The sequence below is a fragment of the Protomyctophum bolini genome (genome assembly GCF_963924005.1).
Source record: "Protomyctophum bolini genome assembly, chromosome: 17".
NCBI lineage: Eukaryota > Metazoa > Chordata > Actinopteri > Myctophiformes > Myctophidae > Protomyctophum > Protomyctophum bolini.
The window spans coordinates 5,753,209-5,768,565 of record NC_137878.1 but is presented as its reverse complement, the minus strand read 5'-3'; the positions used below and the strand labels follow the sequence as shown (position 1 = coordinate 5,768,565).

The following is a 15,357-nucleotide window of genomic DNA, read 5'->3' as shown; positions in this document are numbered from 1 at the left end:
GAAATTGCTCTTCACTTATAGCTATCTATTTTCAGGTAGATTGTTTCATTTTACTCAGTCAGCCATATCACTACTCATTTTTTTTCATGAAAAAGGTCATAGCTATGGGTAATCTATTTTCAGGCAAATTGTGTTTATTGCATTTTATTTTACTCAGCCATAACAATTTATTTTCTGTTAACCAACTTGCTGGCTGGCAGGCAGGCAGACAGCTACTCATAGACAGGCAGACAGACAGACAGCTACTCATGGAGAATTGGACAGGCAGGCAGTCAGACAGCTACTCATAGACAGGCAGACAGACAGCTACTCATGGAGAATTGGACAGGCAGGCAGACAGCTACTCATGGACAATTGGACAGGCAGGAAGGCAGACAGCTACTCATAGACAGACAGACAGCTACTCATGGACAATTGGACAGGCAGGAAGGTAGACAGCTACTCATAGACAGACAGACAGCTACTCATAGACAATTGGGCAGGCAGGCAGACAGCTACTCATAGACAGACAGACAGCTACTCATGGACAATTGGACAGGCAGGAAGGCAGACAGCTACTCATAGACAGGCAGACAGACAGCTACTCATGGAAAATTAGGCAGGCAGGCAGACAGCTACTCAGACAGGCAGACAGACAGCTACTCATGGACAATTGGACAGGCAGGCAGGCAGACAGACAGCTACTCATAGACAGGCAGGCAGACAGCTACTCATAGACAGGCAGACAGTAAGACAGCTACTCATTGACAGACAGACAAATAACTACTCATGGACAGACAGACAGACAGGCAGGCAGGCAAGCAGGCAAAGAGCTACTCATGTTATGTTATTATGTTATTATAACAGCTACTCATGTTATGTGCAATAATTTGTGCATTTGTGAAACAGCTCTTTGTGTTTATGCAAGAAAATGTAACACATTTATTTATTTACATATTGTGTGCATGCACATTGTACTTTGATACATTTTGCGAAAATAAAGCAATTGAAAGAGAGAAGTTATCAAGTATCATTAATGTCGTAATTTTATCTACTGGCCCCTGGCCCCTTGCCATTTTTGTAATGTGGCCCACAGGTAAATCTATTTGAGTATCCCTGTGCTACACCATAGTCTGTACATAGTCTTGTACTGCACTGTGCTCTGTGCTGGTGTTTTTAGATATTGTCAATTACTTGCATGAGAGGGGGAGAGGTGGTGGAGTTAGTTTTAGGGTCCAATGGAGTTAAGGGGTTTTGTCCAATGCATCTTTTTATACTTTATATTGGTTCAATATTTTCGAAACAACACACAGACGTAAAGGGGTGTTCAATAGCACTGATGTATGCAAACACAATACATAACACAACTAAAAACTGGAGTTATGAGGTTTCCTTCCGGCAGGAATGATGCATGCAATATGTGACCAGATTTGACTGAGAGCCTGCATGCCATCGTGCAAATTCCAGCTTTACACCAGAGGAGAAAAACGTTTTATCCCCCCCCCCAAAACGAGTTAATAGCACAGGCAGACTCTTCAAATACTAGAGCATGTCTGAAATAAGTGTCAGAGCTGAAATCGACATGTAAATATGAAATAAATGCTTAAACATGTAGCTAGGTGTAATGTTAGAGACCACAGAAGTGAACCTTTCAAGTCTGTTTTCTGCAAGACATTACTCTATAAGCCATTATTATCAATCGAGTGTAAAATCTGCCACAGATCCAAGTGCAGGTTTCGTAGTACACCCACGTCGCCACGGCATTTATAAAGTGATCGCAAACAGCTGATCCTTCCTTAATTTCGTTCCGACGTTAATAAATGTGACGGCTGAAATCTATCTGGCACGCCCTATGAAATCAAGCCTCGCCCTCGTTTATGCGACCTGAACCACTGCTATACGATCTGGAAACCATGGTTACCGTGCCTTTCTGCCCGCCTCACCCCCCTCTCTCATACACACACACACACACACACACACACACACAGACGCACACACGCTGCACGCACACGCAACTTGCAAGCCCAACTAACTGGTGTGTTGTTAAATAAATAAAGAACGAACACCTGCATGAATTAAATAAAGTTGTAGGCCTACCCTGTCTGTTTCCCTCTCACCTCTCTTGCCTTGCTGTCATGTCCACGCACGCACGCACCTACATGACACATCGACATCGCATCGCCATGAATGGAATACGTTTGGGCTGGCCTATATTAATTTTACCCATTCCAAAGTCCAAGTCCACCAAGTCCTGTGGGTGACTCAGTGATGCCTGCATGAGAGATAGGCTATCATGTCGTCAAGGCAGTCATAATCAACGTTTATGTAGTGATTTGATCATTGATGAACGAATCACAAACATATGGATGAAGGCTTGCCGCCTGCGCTGGTATGTGTTGGCGACGCACGCCGCGGTCCCGTCCTCCCGACCCCCGAAAATGATCTTGCTTTTATCTGAACTGTCAAAGAAAGCACTTATTTAAATGGTGAATGATTAAGCCCCTTACGCCTATAGCCTGCTACTTGCAAATAGGCAAGCTATGCTTGTCATTGTCACTTGGAAATAAAGGCGTGCAGTCTATTTATGCCTTTTTTTAATAATATTATAATCACATATGCCGCATCACTGGCATTGCATGCCCTCCCAAATCATCTCACAAGTGCGTTCGCATAACAAGGCCAGTAAAGCACTGGTTGATTAAGCACAAACTAATACATTGTAAACATGTTATATTGTTTTTAATTGCGCGATTTTAATTACTTGTAAAGTTGGAAATCTCTCCCTTTTTTTTTACATACACATACCGTTTTATATTAACATTTTAGGAGTGAAAACATATGTTTAGATGCCTGTGACAGCGTGTCAGCAGTTCAGACAATGCTGCTCCGCTTGTGTACGACAGAAAAACAGCCAAGGACAAAGCGTACGCCAGCTGCCGACCAGACGTGACTTTTTGTCCAACTCAAGTTCAATTTCAAGCTTTGCCGGAAATGGTAAATGCCGAAGATGTCGGTAATTTCGGTGTGCACCCATATTTTGGCGTACACACGGTTGATAAATGAGGGCCCATATCTCAGAAACTGGTGGGTCAAACTGAACAACCAATGTGTGAATTTGAAGCTATGATTCTCTGCTTTCACATGACATGAAAAAAACGAAAAATAATCCAATGGCAGTCCCTCAGTAAAAAAAAATCACATATTAATAAATAATAATAATACAATAATGAAAACATTGTGACAGCGCACCTTTGCAAATACGATACGTTACATATTATGATTGTTCTACAACACACTTTCTGAATATCATTAAAATGTGAATTACATGAATGACAAATACAGAATGTGATAACAATGGTAGTCTATGACTGGTAGACAATGCGTGTGATTTGTGATTTTTAAATGTTTGATAACATTATAAAGAAAGATGTTTGGCAGAATTTCTGTCAACAAATGTGTTCTCAAGATTCTTGCTGGAACCCTCATTATAAGAAACATTTATATGATTCCAGAAGTGTTCACCACAGACCAGAGTCTCCAACACCCAGCTGTGTGTCTATGAAGAGTGACGGCTCTAAATGTGAACCTCCTAACTTCAGCAATGAACCTGGACCTCAACACACACAGTATGTGAATCCTCCTACACAATATACACAACAATTTAAGGCATAACAGATAAATAATTGTCGTGACGGAATGAGTGCTTACAAATTATTGAAATCAGTTGTGGCGACTGAGAACGTACAAATATTGAACAAGTTGAATTCACATGATAATAATATAAACATTTATGTTATTCTAGAAGTGTTCACCGCAGACCAGAGTCTCCGACACCCAGCTGTGTGTCTATGAAGAGTGACGGCTCTAAATGTGAACCTCCTAACTTCAGCAATGAACCTGGACCTCAACACACACAGTATGTGAATCCTCCTATACACAATATGCACAACAGGTTGTAGATCAGATATTTTCAGCGCGGAACACGTTGTACGACGAAGAATAGATTGCGCTTCACTCACTGGTGCACCGTGGGAGGGAGATGTCTTTTGTTGGCTGTTCGGGGCGATATTGAGACATACCTCCTTGGCGCAAAAATAACAAGCTATTGGAAGCTATTTTTCGTGGCACAATGGGCACATTATGTTTAGTTTATCCCTAGAACACTAAACACTGTGGTTTAGGGGTCCTCACATCGGGGTCCTCACATTGCCCTAGACAAACCTTTTTCTTTCTCCAGTGCTATTGCTATGTCTCTGAATCAAATGAAGAATCAATTGAAGAATCAATTGAAGAATGAGGTCGGGACGTGTGCGTGGTGTTTATATGTCGTGGGGATGCCATGTGCACTGTGCAGGCACCTGGCAGACACGTTTCACACCAGAGTGTGAAAAGACTGAAATAGAAAACCCCTCCAGACACACAGGACGTGTCAGAGAGAATAAGTGAATTATTCTGTCTGATACACTGTCTGTCGGCCTTGCAGTGGCTAGGCGGCGGCCTATAGGCCATATCATTTAACCCATTCTGGGCGGGCACCCATTTTGGTGTTAGCACTATGTTATGCTTTATCTATTTAAAAATAGCAGATCTACAAGCTCATAGCGCGCCACCGAGTGGCGCGCTAAGAGCTTGTAGGTCTGCTATTTTTTGAAAAATCGAAGAACGACTGACATTTTTTTAATCTGATCTCAGGTCAGAATGGGTTAATCAGACCAGTGTGTGTCCAGTGGAAACCTCGTATGAATCTGATCTCAGGTCAGAATGGGTTAAATATCCGGTTGTCGGAGGGGAGGCAGAAACGTAGCAAAGTAAGGCTGCTGCCTTCCTTTGCCTACAGTAAATCCGCCCCTTTCTGTGAGGTCTTTCTGATCCATTTTGAGATTTTGATTAGCTTTGCCTTCGATTAAGCTCTCAGAAGGTTCCCCTTCCATGTCTTTTCCTAAATATTGAATTAAAATCTCTTTTTTTGTTCATCTTAAACATTTTGTAAACATGAATTTAGGCATACTCATCTCTGCCCGTTCGTTTTGGTTCAAACTGACCCCTGTCAGGCTGTCACACTTTCTCCCCCATGGGAGAGAATGGCTCTACCCCGCTGGGCGGAGAAGGTGTCAACGCGTCTGGAGCTCCAAGCGGAGACAGTAGCCAATGTCATTGCAGGAAATAAAGGTCTTTTTGACCAGAAGTCAGCTTACTGGTCTTACTACAGTCATGCAAGTGATAATTGGTATAATACATAGATTTATGAGCCACTTATCCAATCCAAGATGAAAGTATCAATCAATCAATCAATCAATCAATCAATCAGTCAGTCATGGATTTGGGGATCTACCAGGTAGCTCCAATGTGGATCTAAATATGTATGCATGTCCACAGAGAGAGGTGTGTTATGACTGAGCAGAACCCTGGACTGAAGACACCCTGTCAAACCACACCTGGACTGAAGACACCCAGTCAAACCACACCTGGACTGAAGACACCAAGTCAAACCACACCTGGACAAGGTAAAATATGCTAAAAAATGTGATGTTGAAACTATTGTCTGTATCAATTATATTCAAGTGCAAATAATGAAGCGAAACAACTATAAACTAAACAACTGATATTGTGTCGTTACTTTTGTCTGTTTTTCTTAACAAATTGTGTGCCGTAAAGATATAAAGTTATAAATGAACGTAAATGTTTAAAACATAAATGTTCTTCTCATTACAGATGTCACTCTGCAGGATGATTTGAACGATTATAAGGACAGTCTGATTAGTCTTGATGAAGGGAAAGACGACATGACGGAAGAGTCTGGAACCTCCGTCACCAGCACCTACTCAGAGCTCTACATCTCAGCGGGAGAGAGTGAAGGGGTTAATCGCCAACATGAGGTTATACAGCTTGAAACAGCTTCCAAAATGAAGACCTTCCATGACGAACCAATCAACTGCTGTAAAATCTTTAAGATCCTCCTCCCTGGCAGAAAGACACCCAGCACAAGTGTTCTGACCGAAGGCATTGCTGGCATTGGAAAATCATTCTCTGTGCGCAAGTTTGCTCTGGACTGGGCAAGAGGTTTGGAGAATCAAGATATAGATCTCCTGGTTCCCTTTTCATTCCGGGAGCTGAACTTGGTCAGAGATAAGCAGTACAGCCTTCTCAACCTGATCCATGATTTCCACCCAACATTAAAGAAGGTCACAGCAGAGCAGCTCGCTGCCTGGAAAGTTTGCTTCATCTTTGATGGCCTCGATGAAAGCAGGTTTCCATTGCACTTCGACAAAAATGAAATCATCCCTGATGTCACAGTGACATCGGTGGATGTTCTGTTGACAAACCTCATCAAGAGGAATCTGCTCCCCTCTGCCCTCCTCTGGATAACCACCAGACCTGCAGCAGCCAATCAGATCCCTCCTGCATGTGTTGACATGGTGACAGAAGTGCGAGGGTTCACAGACCCCCAGAAGGAGAAGTACTTCAGGAAGAGATTCAGTGAAGAGAAGCTGGCCGACAGAGTCCTCTCACACTTGAAGACATCGAGGAGCCTACACATCATGTGTTACATCCCACTCTTCTGTTGGATCATTGCTACCGTTCTGCTGGACATGTTGAGGACACACACCACGATAGGACAGCTGCCCAAGACCCTGACTGAGATGTGCTGCCACTTCCTGTTAGTTCTGACAAACACGAAGAAGCAGAAGTATGATGAGACTCATGACGTGAAAAAGAAAGAAAAAGAAAAGGGGACTGAACAGCAGCTCACAGAGACTGACAGGGAAGTTCTTCTGGATCTGGGCAAGCTGGCGTTTCGACACCTGGATAAAAGTAGCATCATGTTCTACCAAGAAGACCTGGAAGAGTGTGGTCTTGATGTGAACGACGCCTCGCTGTACTCAGGAGTGTGCACGCAGATCTTCAAAAGAGAGAGTGTGCTGTTTCAGAAAACTGTCTACAGCTTTGTTCATCTGAGCATCCAGGAGTTTCTGGCTGCAGTCTACCTGTTCCACTGTTTCACACAGAAGAACATGGAGGTACTGAAGACATTCCTGGATGATGATTACAACAGTGTCTTCCTCTACGACTTCCTGAGAGCCGCTATGAATAAATCTGTGAAGAGTAAAAATGGTCACTTGGATCTACTTGTTCGGTTCCTTCATGGCCTCTCACTGGAGTCCAACCAGAGTCTGTTAGGAGGTCTCCTGGGTCAGACAGAGAACAGTCCAGAGGAGATCCAGGAAGCCATCCAGAACCTGAAGATGATGTTAACTCGTGATGATGTCTCTTCTGACAGATGTATCAACATCTTCCACTGTCTGATGGAGATGAACGACCACTCACTACATCAGGAGATCCAACGGTTCCTGAAGTCAGATAACAGAACAGAGAAACTGTCTGAGATCCAGTGTTCAGCTCTGGCCGTCATGCTGCAGATTTCAGAGGAGGTTCTGGAAGAGTTGGACCTGGACAAATACAACACATCAGAGGAGGGGCGAAGGAGACTGATCCCAGCTGTGAGGAACTGCAGAAAGGCTCGGTTAGTAGTCAAGTGAATAGAAACATCCTAGAGTCAATCTACCAGTTAACACTATAATTATAAATGAAGGTTGGCATAAAAGTTGTCTGCATTTCAAATAGTGATTTGTGGTATTGTGTGTATTGTCTTCATTGTTCCACGCCCCTTTTAAAACCATAAAAGACAGCCAACGTTAAATCCGTTTCACTGTGGTGAAAGCACTCAGTAGAAGAAGTTGAAAGGTGTCACTCACAGATCTATAAGCATACAATGCTTTGCATCGCAACACATTGACAGCTTGTAGGTCTGGTTAATTATCAAAGCGAGTAATGTATTTTTTTAATATAAAAAACAGCCAAAGCTTTTGAAAGTGGTACAAAGTTGACCTAGAGGGAAAGGCCATGGAGTCACTTAATCCTCCATCCTCCAAGGACCATGTGTGTGATATGATCTGTAGGGTCCATCCTCAAGGGACCATGTGTCATCATCTGTCTAGCATGAAGGTGCACAACACACATCCTGGCAATAATTTAGAGATAATGTGGTCCTAAGTGTAGTAGCTGGCGAATGAAATTATCAATGCTGTATAATGGCTGCCATGGACAACTTAAGTTATAAGCAACATAGTTTGTCTAAGCTCCAGATTCAATAATGATATTTTAACTGCCACGGTTCTTTTAATTACTCCGTTAAAGGAGCATAAGTTAACAGTTGTTGCTTGTGAAAAGGATCAAATATTAATAATATAAGACACTTATATATCTGTGCATATCTTTGATGCAACATTTGGAGCTGCTCATTTCCTTTTCTTGGGTTAACAAAAAATAAATGAAAAAAGTACCACATTGGATAATTCTTTCATAATTCTTATACAAGCTAACAATGCTGCGACCTGTCAGTCATTATGACGGCATCAAGCCCCGCCACAATACATTTTAGTCGACTAAATCAACTGTATATTTAGTCGACTAAAATCTTATGACATTTAGTCGACTAAAACTAGACTAAACACTAAAACATTCCAGGTGACTAAAATGTGACTAAAACTAAATGAAAGCTATTCAAGAGACTATGACTAAAACTAAAACTGTAGGTTATGAAATGGTATAATATTGTATGTTATGAAATGTTATAATATTGTAGGTTATGCAATATTATAATATTGGGGTAAATTCAAACTAACAGTAAAGCCTACAGCTGTGGCCCAGCTTGAGGAGACAGGGAACAGAAATAGAGACTGAATGCTGGTCTCCAGCAGCTTGTTTGTAAAGCTTTTACACCGTTTAGGCAGTAAATATGCAATGTTGTTGTTCAGTCTTCATTTCACTCCTTCAACTGCTGTTTGAAGTCTTTGATATCAAAATGTCTATCTTCCTCTGTACAATCATTCTGTGTTGTCAAGTGGTGTCTATATCTCTGGATAACTAGATAGGAGAGGTTTTAGTTAACTTATTTATTCTGCATTTACAGACTTGTTGACTGTTCACTCAGTAAGACAGACGTTGAAGTTGTGGCTTCAGCTCTCAGCTCTAATCCTTCCCATTTGAGAGAATTGGACCTCAGTAAAAACTACCTGCGGCGATCAGAACAAGTGGAGCTGCTCTGTGCTTCACTGAAGAGCCCACACTGTAGACTGGAAGTTCTAAAGTAAGATACATTTACCACATTTATTTTGATCACTTCTGTTTTATTATGCACTGTATTATGTGAATAGAATATGAATGCTGTGGTGAGAATGTATTAATAAGCCTGAGTAGACGTTAAAATTACCCCAAACATGTTTCAAAGTGTAATATCCCTTTAACGCAAGCTACTTGTCTTTGTCATACAACAGGGTTGCACACTGAAAATAGCTGATCTACAAGCTCACAATGCATCAAGGACCCAACACTTGTGAGCTTGTAGATTGGCTATTTTCGACAAGCTTTACAGGAGTATGCCATAGGACAAGACATAATCAATATCCTGCACCTACTGTACCAATCAATTATCATTATATTAGTCTATAGGCCTGTAGTTCCCAAACTGAGGGTCTGCACCCCCAAGGGGGTCCCCAGATGATTAGCTTAATGTGCAACTAGTGTGTTTTCTCACAGTAAACATACCAACATACAGTTTAAGTGTATACAGACTAGTATCTGCACATTTCTAAAGGTACAATTTAATGACTTTTAAAACATTTTTAAAACCAATTTGTTAAATTGGCGAATATTACGGAAGACGCAAACACAATATGTATCTGTGCAGCCGAGTCAAACTAAATTAAATGCCTACAATTCTTGCTTGTCAGGGTATTGGGTGCTCAGTTCAAATCATTATTTAGGTACAGTATATATATTGTGTTAAAAATCTCTTATTTAATCTGTATTTACAGACTTGTTGGCTGTAAACTCAGAAAGACAGACGTTGAAGTTGTGGCTTCAGCTCTCAGCTCTAATCCTTCCCATTTGAGAGAATTGGACCTCAGTGAAAACAACCTGCAAGACTCAGGACTAGTGGAGCTGCTCTGTGCTTCACTGAAGAGCCCACACTGTAGACTGGAAGTTCTAAAGTAAGATACATTTACCACATTTATTTTGAACACTTGTAGATCGGCTATTTTTGACTTGCGACCCGTTTTAGCTACGCCACAGTTATCGAGCTTCTTAATTATATTATAATAATTAATATTAATATTATGGAAGAAAGTAGCAAACATTGTGGAAATAGCCGATCTGCAAGCTCACTGTGAGGTGTTGTGAGCTTGTAGTTTGGTAATATGTTCAGATTAGTGCCTACAACTCCAAGTGCTTCTAAGGGTGGGGGTCCCAGTTAAAAAAAATATTTTGGGGGGTCCCCAGTTAAAATATCATTATTTTGGTGGTCAGGGTTTGTTTTAATGGAACTAAAGCATCCAGGTGTGAAGGCACCCTAAATGGGACAAGAGAGTCCTTTATAATAGATGGCTGTAAGCAGGTTCTAAATCCAGGAATAATGCATATTATAAATGTGTTATTAATTAATTAATTAATTAATTAATTAATTAATCTATGTGTGTTTTCATCTGGTGTTTCAGACTGGCTCACTGCGGCTTGTCAGAGAAATGCTGTGAAGCTCTGGCCTCAGCTGTAAGCTCTAATCCCTCCCTAAGAGAGTTGGACCTGAGCCTCAACGTGGTGAATGATTCAGTCCTGGAGAACTGCAAGTGAGTAGACTTGGGCTGTGTCCATGTTGGACAGTGCAGTCTTTCCTTTTACATGTATTCACTTCAATGCAGTGCCTCAAATAAACTATAGGATAGCAGGTCAACAATGAACATCTGTCACAAATTCACAATGTAGGCATTTATCAGACGCTCTTAATCCAGAGCGACTCACAGTACAGTAAGCAAGAACAACACATGGTATTACATCAAATACATAGGAATAATCATCATAAGTAAGCTAAGAATCTAACAGTAGAATATCTGTACAATGAAACTATACACTATAGAGAGCTATGTCTACAAAATATGTAATATCTAAATTACATAATTTGGCCATTGAACATGTAAGGTCGTCGAGGCTAAGGCAAGTGCTACAGCAAGTGCTACGGGCTAAGAGGGTGGAGTCTGAAGAGGTGGGTTTTCAGAGTCTGAAGAGGAGATCCAAACTGGGCAGCAGTGAGTAGCCTACGTCTGGATGAGCTGCAGGGCCAAGATAATGATAGGAGACACACTGTAGTGTAGTGGAGAGTGGAGACATTGTGTTAGACAGTTAGACATTGATGCCTTGTTGTTCTACTTCCTACACCTACAGAGTGAAACACTGTAGTGTCAGCTATAGTGGAGACGTTGTGTTAGACAGTTAGACATTGATGCATTGTTGTTCTACTTCCTACAGTGAAACACTGTAGTGTCAGCTATAGTGGAGACGTTATGTTAGACAGTCAGACATTGATGCATTGTTGTTCTACTTCCTACAGAGTGAAACATGGAGGAGAAGATTGGCTTACTAATCCTCAACTGATTCAACTCATTTCAAAACGTGAGTATCTGTCTGTCTGTGTCAACATCACACATTAACATTTTATATAATGTTGTATACTTGGTTGATGTTGTCCTGAAAACTCTTGTGCTCTCTACTCTGTGCTCTTGGCCTGGTCCTTAACACCATCAAGATATGGTCATGTCAAATTCTAAACTAAAGTCTAACTAAAGTTTTCAAATAAATGTGGAGTAAAAGTAATAACAAAGAGTCTCTGTCTGTCTCTGTCTAGGCTATAGTCTTTCTCTGCCCACTGTCAGTGTGTCACTGCCTTTTTTGTTTTTCTTCAGTCTCTCCTCTTCACCAACCACTTTTGCAGGGACGTGCAGAGAGTGTCTGACGGGCACTTGTAGACGAAAATAGCAGATCTACAAGCTCTGCAACGCGCCGTTGAGAGCTTGTAGGATCAGCTATTTCCGGGGTGCAACCCAGCACTCTTTAGCTAGTGGAGATGCGATGTAATGACATGGATTTCTAAACAAATTTGTTCAATGCAAAATGCCGCGTTCAAGTTCAAGAGACTTCGGAAAAAATGAATTCTCCCCGAATGCTGCCTTCCGGCATGGCATGGAAACGAGTGGCATTTCCATTTCTTTCACCCTAGTAAATGCTGCATTCGTGGTCTGGAAAGGGCAGTTGTTTTACAGACGGGTAAAAGGGCAGGGGCTGAAGCCCCTTTGATGTCTATGTGCGCACGTCCCTGCACCTTCGGCCATTGCTTTAACCCCCTCTAGCCTGACCTATCACTGCATACCTGAACTAGGCACCCCCTCCCCCCACTTCCCAGTGGGTTTCCCAGGGGGTCCCCCCTGATGATTGTGGGAGGTCCCCAGATGATTGTGGGGCTTCCCAGATGGTTGTGGGGGGTCCCCAGATGGTTGTGGGGGGTTCCCAAATGATTATGGCCAAATTGGCCAAAAATTTCAAATATTGTGTAAATAGCAGATCTACAAGCTCACAATGCCTCAAGCTAAATGTAACAGCTACAATTCCAAGTGCTTGTCCGTGTGGGGAGGTCCCCACTTCAATTATTATAATTTTGAAGCGTCCCCAGTTCAAATATGATTATTTTGGTGGGCCCCAGTTCAACTATGATTATTATGGGGGGTCCCCAGTTCAAATATGATTTTTTTGGGAGGTACCCAGTTCAAGTGATCCCCAGTTCAAATTTGATTATTTTGGGGGGGTCCCCAGTTCAATTATGATTATTTTGGGGGATCTCCAGTTCAAATATGATTATTTTGGGGGGTCCCAAGTTCAATTATGATTATTTTGGGGTGTGTGTGTGTGTGTGTGTGTGTGTGTGTGTGTGTGTGTGTGTGTGTGTGTGTGTGTTTGTGTCAGTCAGTGAATGAATATTTAATGTTTACTGTGTTGTTTTCTCATCAGATTTCCATCGTCTCACACTGGACACAAACACAGTACACAGAGACCTCTCTCTGTCTGAGGACAACAGGAAGGTCACACGGAAGTCAGGGGGTCAGGGTCCTCCTGATCACCCCGACAAGTTTGATGTCTGGTATCAGGTTCTGTGTACACAGAGTGTGACTGGACGCTGTTCCTGGGAGGTAGAGTGCAGTGGAGGGGTTGATATAGCAGTGGCTGACAGAACAATCAGCAGGAAAGGAAGTGGTGATGACTGTAGGCTTGGAGGCAATGACAAGTCCTGGAGTCTGGTCTGTGACGGTGATATTGGTACCAGTTACTCTGTCAGACACAACGGACAGCAGACTGTCCTCCCTGTCAGAACCTCTAGAGGCTCCAACAGAGTAGCCGTGTATGTGGACCGTCCCGCTGGGACTCTGTCCTTCTACACAGTGTGCTCTGAGTCACTGAGACACCTGTACACCTTCCAGACCATGGCCACTGGACCTCTCTATGCTGGGTTTGGGTTAGGCTGGGCCTCCTCAGTGTGTCTGTGTGAGCAGAGATAGAGTCTCTATGTGAGGGTGACATCATCAGGTCGCCATGGTTACTCAACATGTTTGTGTGAGTGCAGGTTGTCATGGTTACCACCGTCACCACGGGGTACTTTGACACTATAGCCGAGCCTGACATCATGGACTCCATATTTGGGCATGAGTAACTCATGACATCACGGTGACATCATCGTGGTGATGTATATAGGCATCACAGTGACATCACACATTACAGCTCCTGGACGTTGTGACCTCAACACCCCCCATGTATTTGACCTTTGACCCAATGCATTGTGAGGTTGTAGATCTGCTATTTTCAAATAGCAAAGTATGGTTAATATTTGATCATTTAGCTTCTAGGACCCTCTGGAACCCCCTCAAGGACCCCCAGGGGACCCTGGACCACATTTTCAGAACCAGTTAGTGTTGATTTTGTCGACTAAAACTACAGTATGACGGAAGAAGTTCGAAAATAAAAACTAGACTAAAAGGTTAGGGTGGAGAAGAGATCCAATAGAAGTCCTGCACCAAGGCCCACCAAAATACATTTTAGTCCACTAAATCATATGTAGATTTAGTCTAACTAACATCTTATATTTAGTCGACTACAACTAGACTAACACTAAAACTTTTCAGATGACTAAAATATGACTAAAACTAAATGAAGCTTCATTGCAAAGACTATGACTAAAATAAAATCTAAATTTGCTGTCAAAATAAAACAACCAGTGGTGTCGAAATCAGTTTAAACACGTTCTACCTCATTCACAACGGCCTTTACGCTCATATCGTGAGCGGAGCGTGAGCGGACAGGCATTTACGAGGATTCCCACGTTGCGTGGGAATTCATGGCCATGAACTTCAACTTGACGTTGACTTTCGTTGGTCGTAAACTCCGCTCATATCCGCGCCAGCTCAGAGGGTAGTGTACTCGCGATCAAGGCATGCGTATATTTATTCAGAAGGCTTTAGTCTTAATGCTGAATCAATAAATAGTTCCCAAACCTCAGATAAAATACGGACCGCACAATGCAGCTCTGATTAAATTTTTTATATCGGATACCTTGTTATACCTCTGCAGAGGTGTGAGTGAGCAATTGTTCAATAGAAAAGGCTTTATAATATAATTGCCAAGTAGCCTTGATCCCGAACTTAAATAAATAAATGACCAAGCTACTTTCATAACGCTCAGTCAGTTGACATTAGTGCAGCGTTGCGGAGCACGCGTTCACCGTTTTGTAAGCTTGAGAGAATGATTTTTATAGTTTAAATTTAAACTATTTAATATTTAAAAAAGGAGACTGCAGGTGGTGGTCGCCATGGCAGCTGTCGCTCCGGCGCTTGACATGGTCATATCATTTTCTTTTAATTTCCTTTGGTGTCCTTTGATGGATTGAGTGTCAGTTTGTACAGTTTGTATAGTAGGCCTACAGTGGTATTACCGCGGCAGTAATTTCTTTCCAGCAATCATTTTAATTTTAATTTGCGATATAATTATTTTGTTGCATTCCGTCAGGACTCAGGAGGACCTCTATTTCGTTTGAGCTGTAAGGCCTATAGTTTCCACACCTCGGCTGTGTCTGTAGGCCAATCAGAGGCAGGCGGGGCGTTACCATGTCTATGCTCGGACGGGGAGAGTCTTTGACCTTTGACCTGGTAGACGGGGAGAGTATTTGACCTTTGACCTGGTAGACGAGGAGTCTTTGACCTTCTGAAGCATCCTCTGAGTAACTGCTGGTGCTCAGTGTGGAGGCTGCAGCAGAGCTCAGTGTGGAGGCTGCAGCAGAGCTCAGGTTGTTTTTGGACTTCACCTTCGCTGCCGTTCCCTCTTAGGTGTTCCTTGAAGGACAGGGTTTTGTCGAGGGTCACCAAGGTGGGTTGGATTAGAGGCAGCTTTAATTTGAGTCCACTCAGATGGATGTTCAGTTCTCTGACAGCTTTATCTTGAGTCCAC

At 42.4% G+C, this 15,357-nt stretch overlaps 1 protein-coding gene across 3 annotated transcripts in view; it reads left to right on the top strand.

Moving 5' to 3' along the window:
• The window catches only part of LOC308332246 (protein NLRC3-like), a 30,193-nt gene extending 16,324 nt beyond the window's left edge, over positions 1-13,869 (top strand). For 2 of the 3 annotated variants that reach the window (XM_080788022.1, XM_080788021.1), the window contains exons 4-10: positions 5,356-5,483; positions 5,692-7,501; positions 8,951-9,127; positions 9,855-10,031; positions 10,536-10,664; positions 11,423-11,484; positions 12,874-13,869. In XM_080788022.1, coding sequence (XP_080644148.1) covers positions 5,356-5,483; positions 5,692-7,501; positions 8,951-9,127; positions 9,855-10,031; positions 10,536-10,664; positions 11,423-11,484; positions 12,874-13,418 — 3,028 coding nt within the window. In that variant the 3' untranslated portion in view covers positions 13,419-13,869. Of the gene's footprint in view, positions 1-3,491; positions 3,606-3,781; positions 3,896-5,355; positions 5,484-5,691; positions 7,502-8,950; positions 9,128-9,854; positions 10,032-10,535; positions 10,665-11,422; positions 11,485-12,873 lie in introns of all 3 variants that reach the window. The other variant, XM_080788020.1, reaches the window with a different exon arrangement.
• The last annotated feature ends 1,488 nt before the right edge of the window (positions 13,870-15,357 follow it).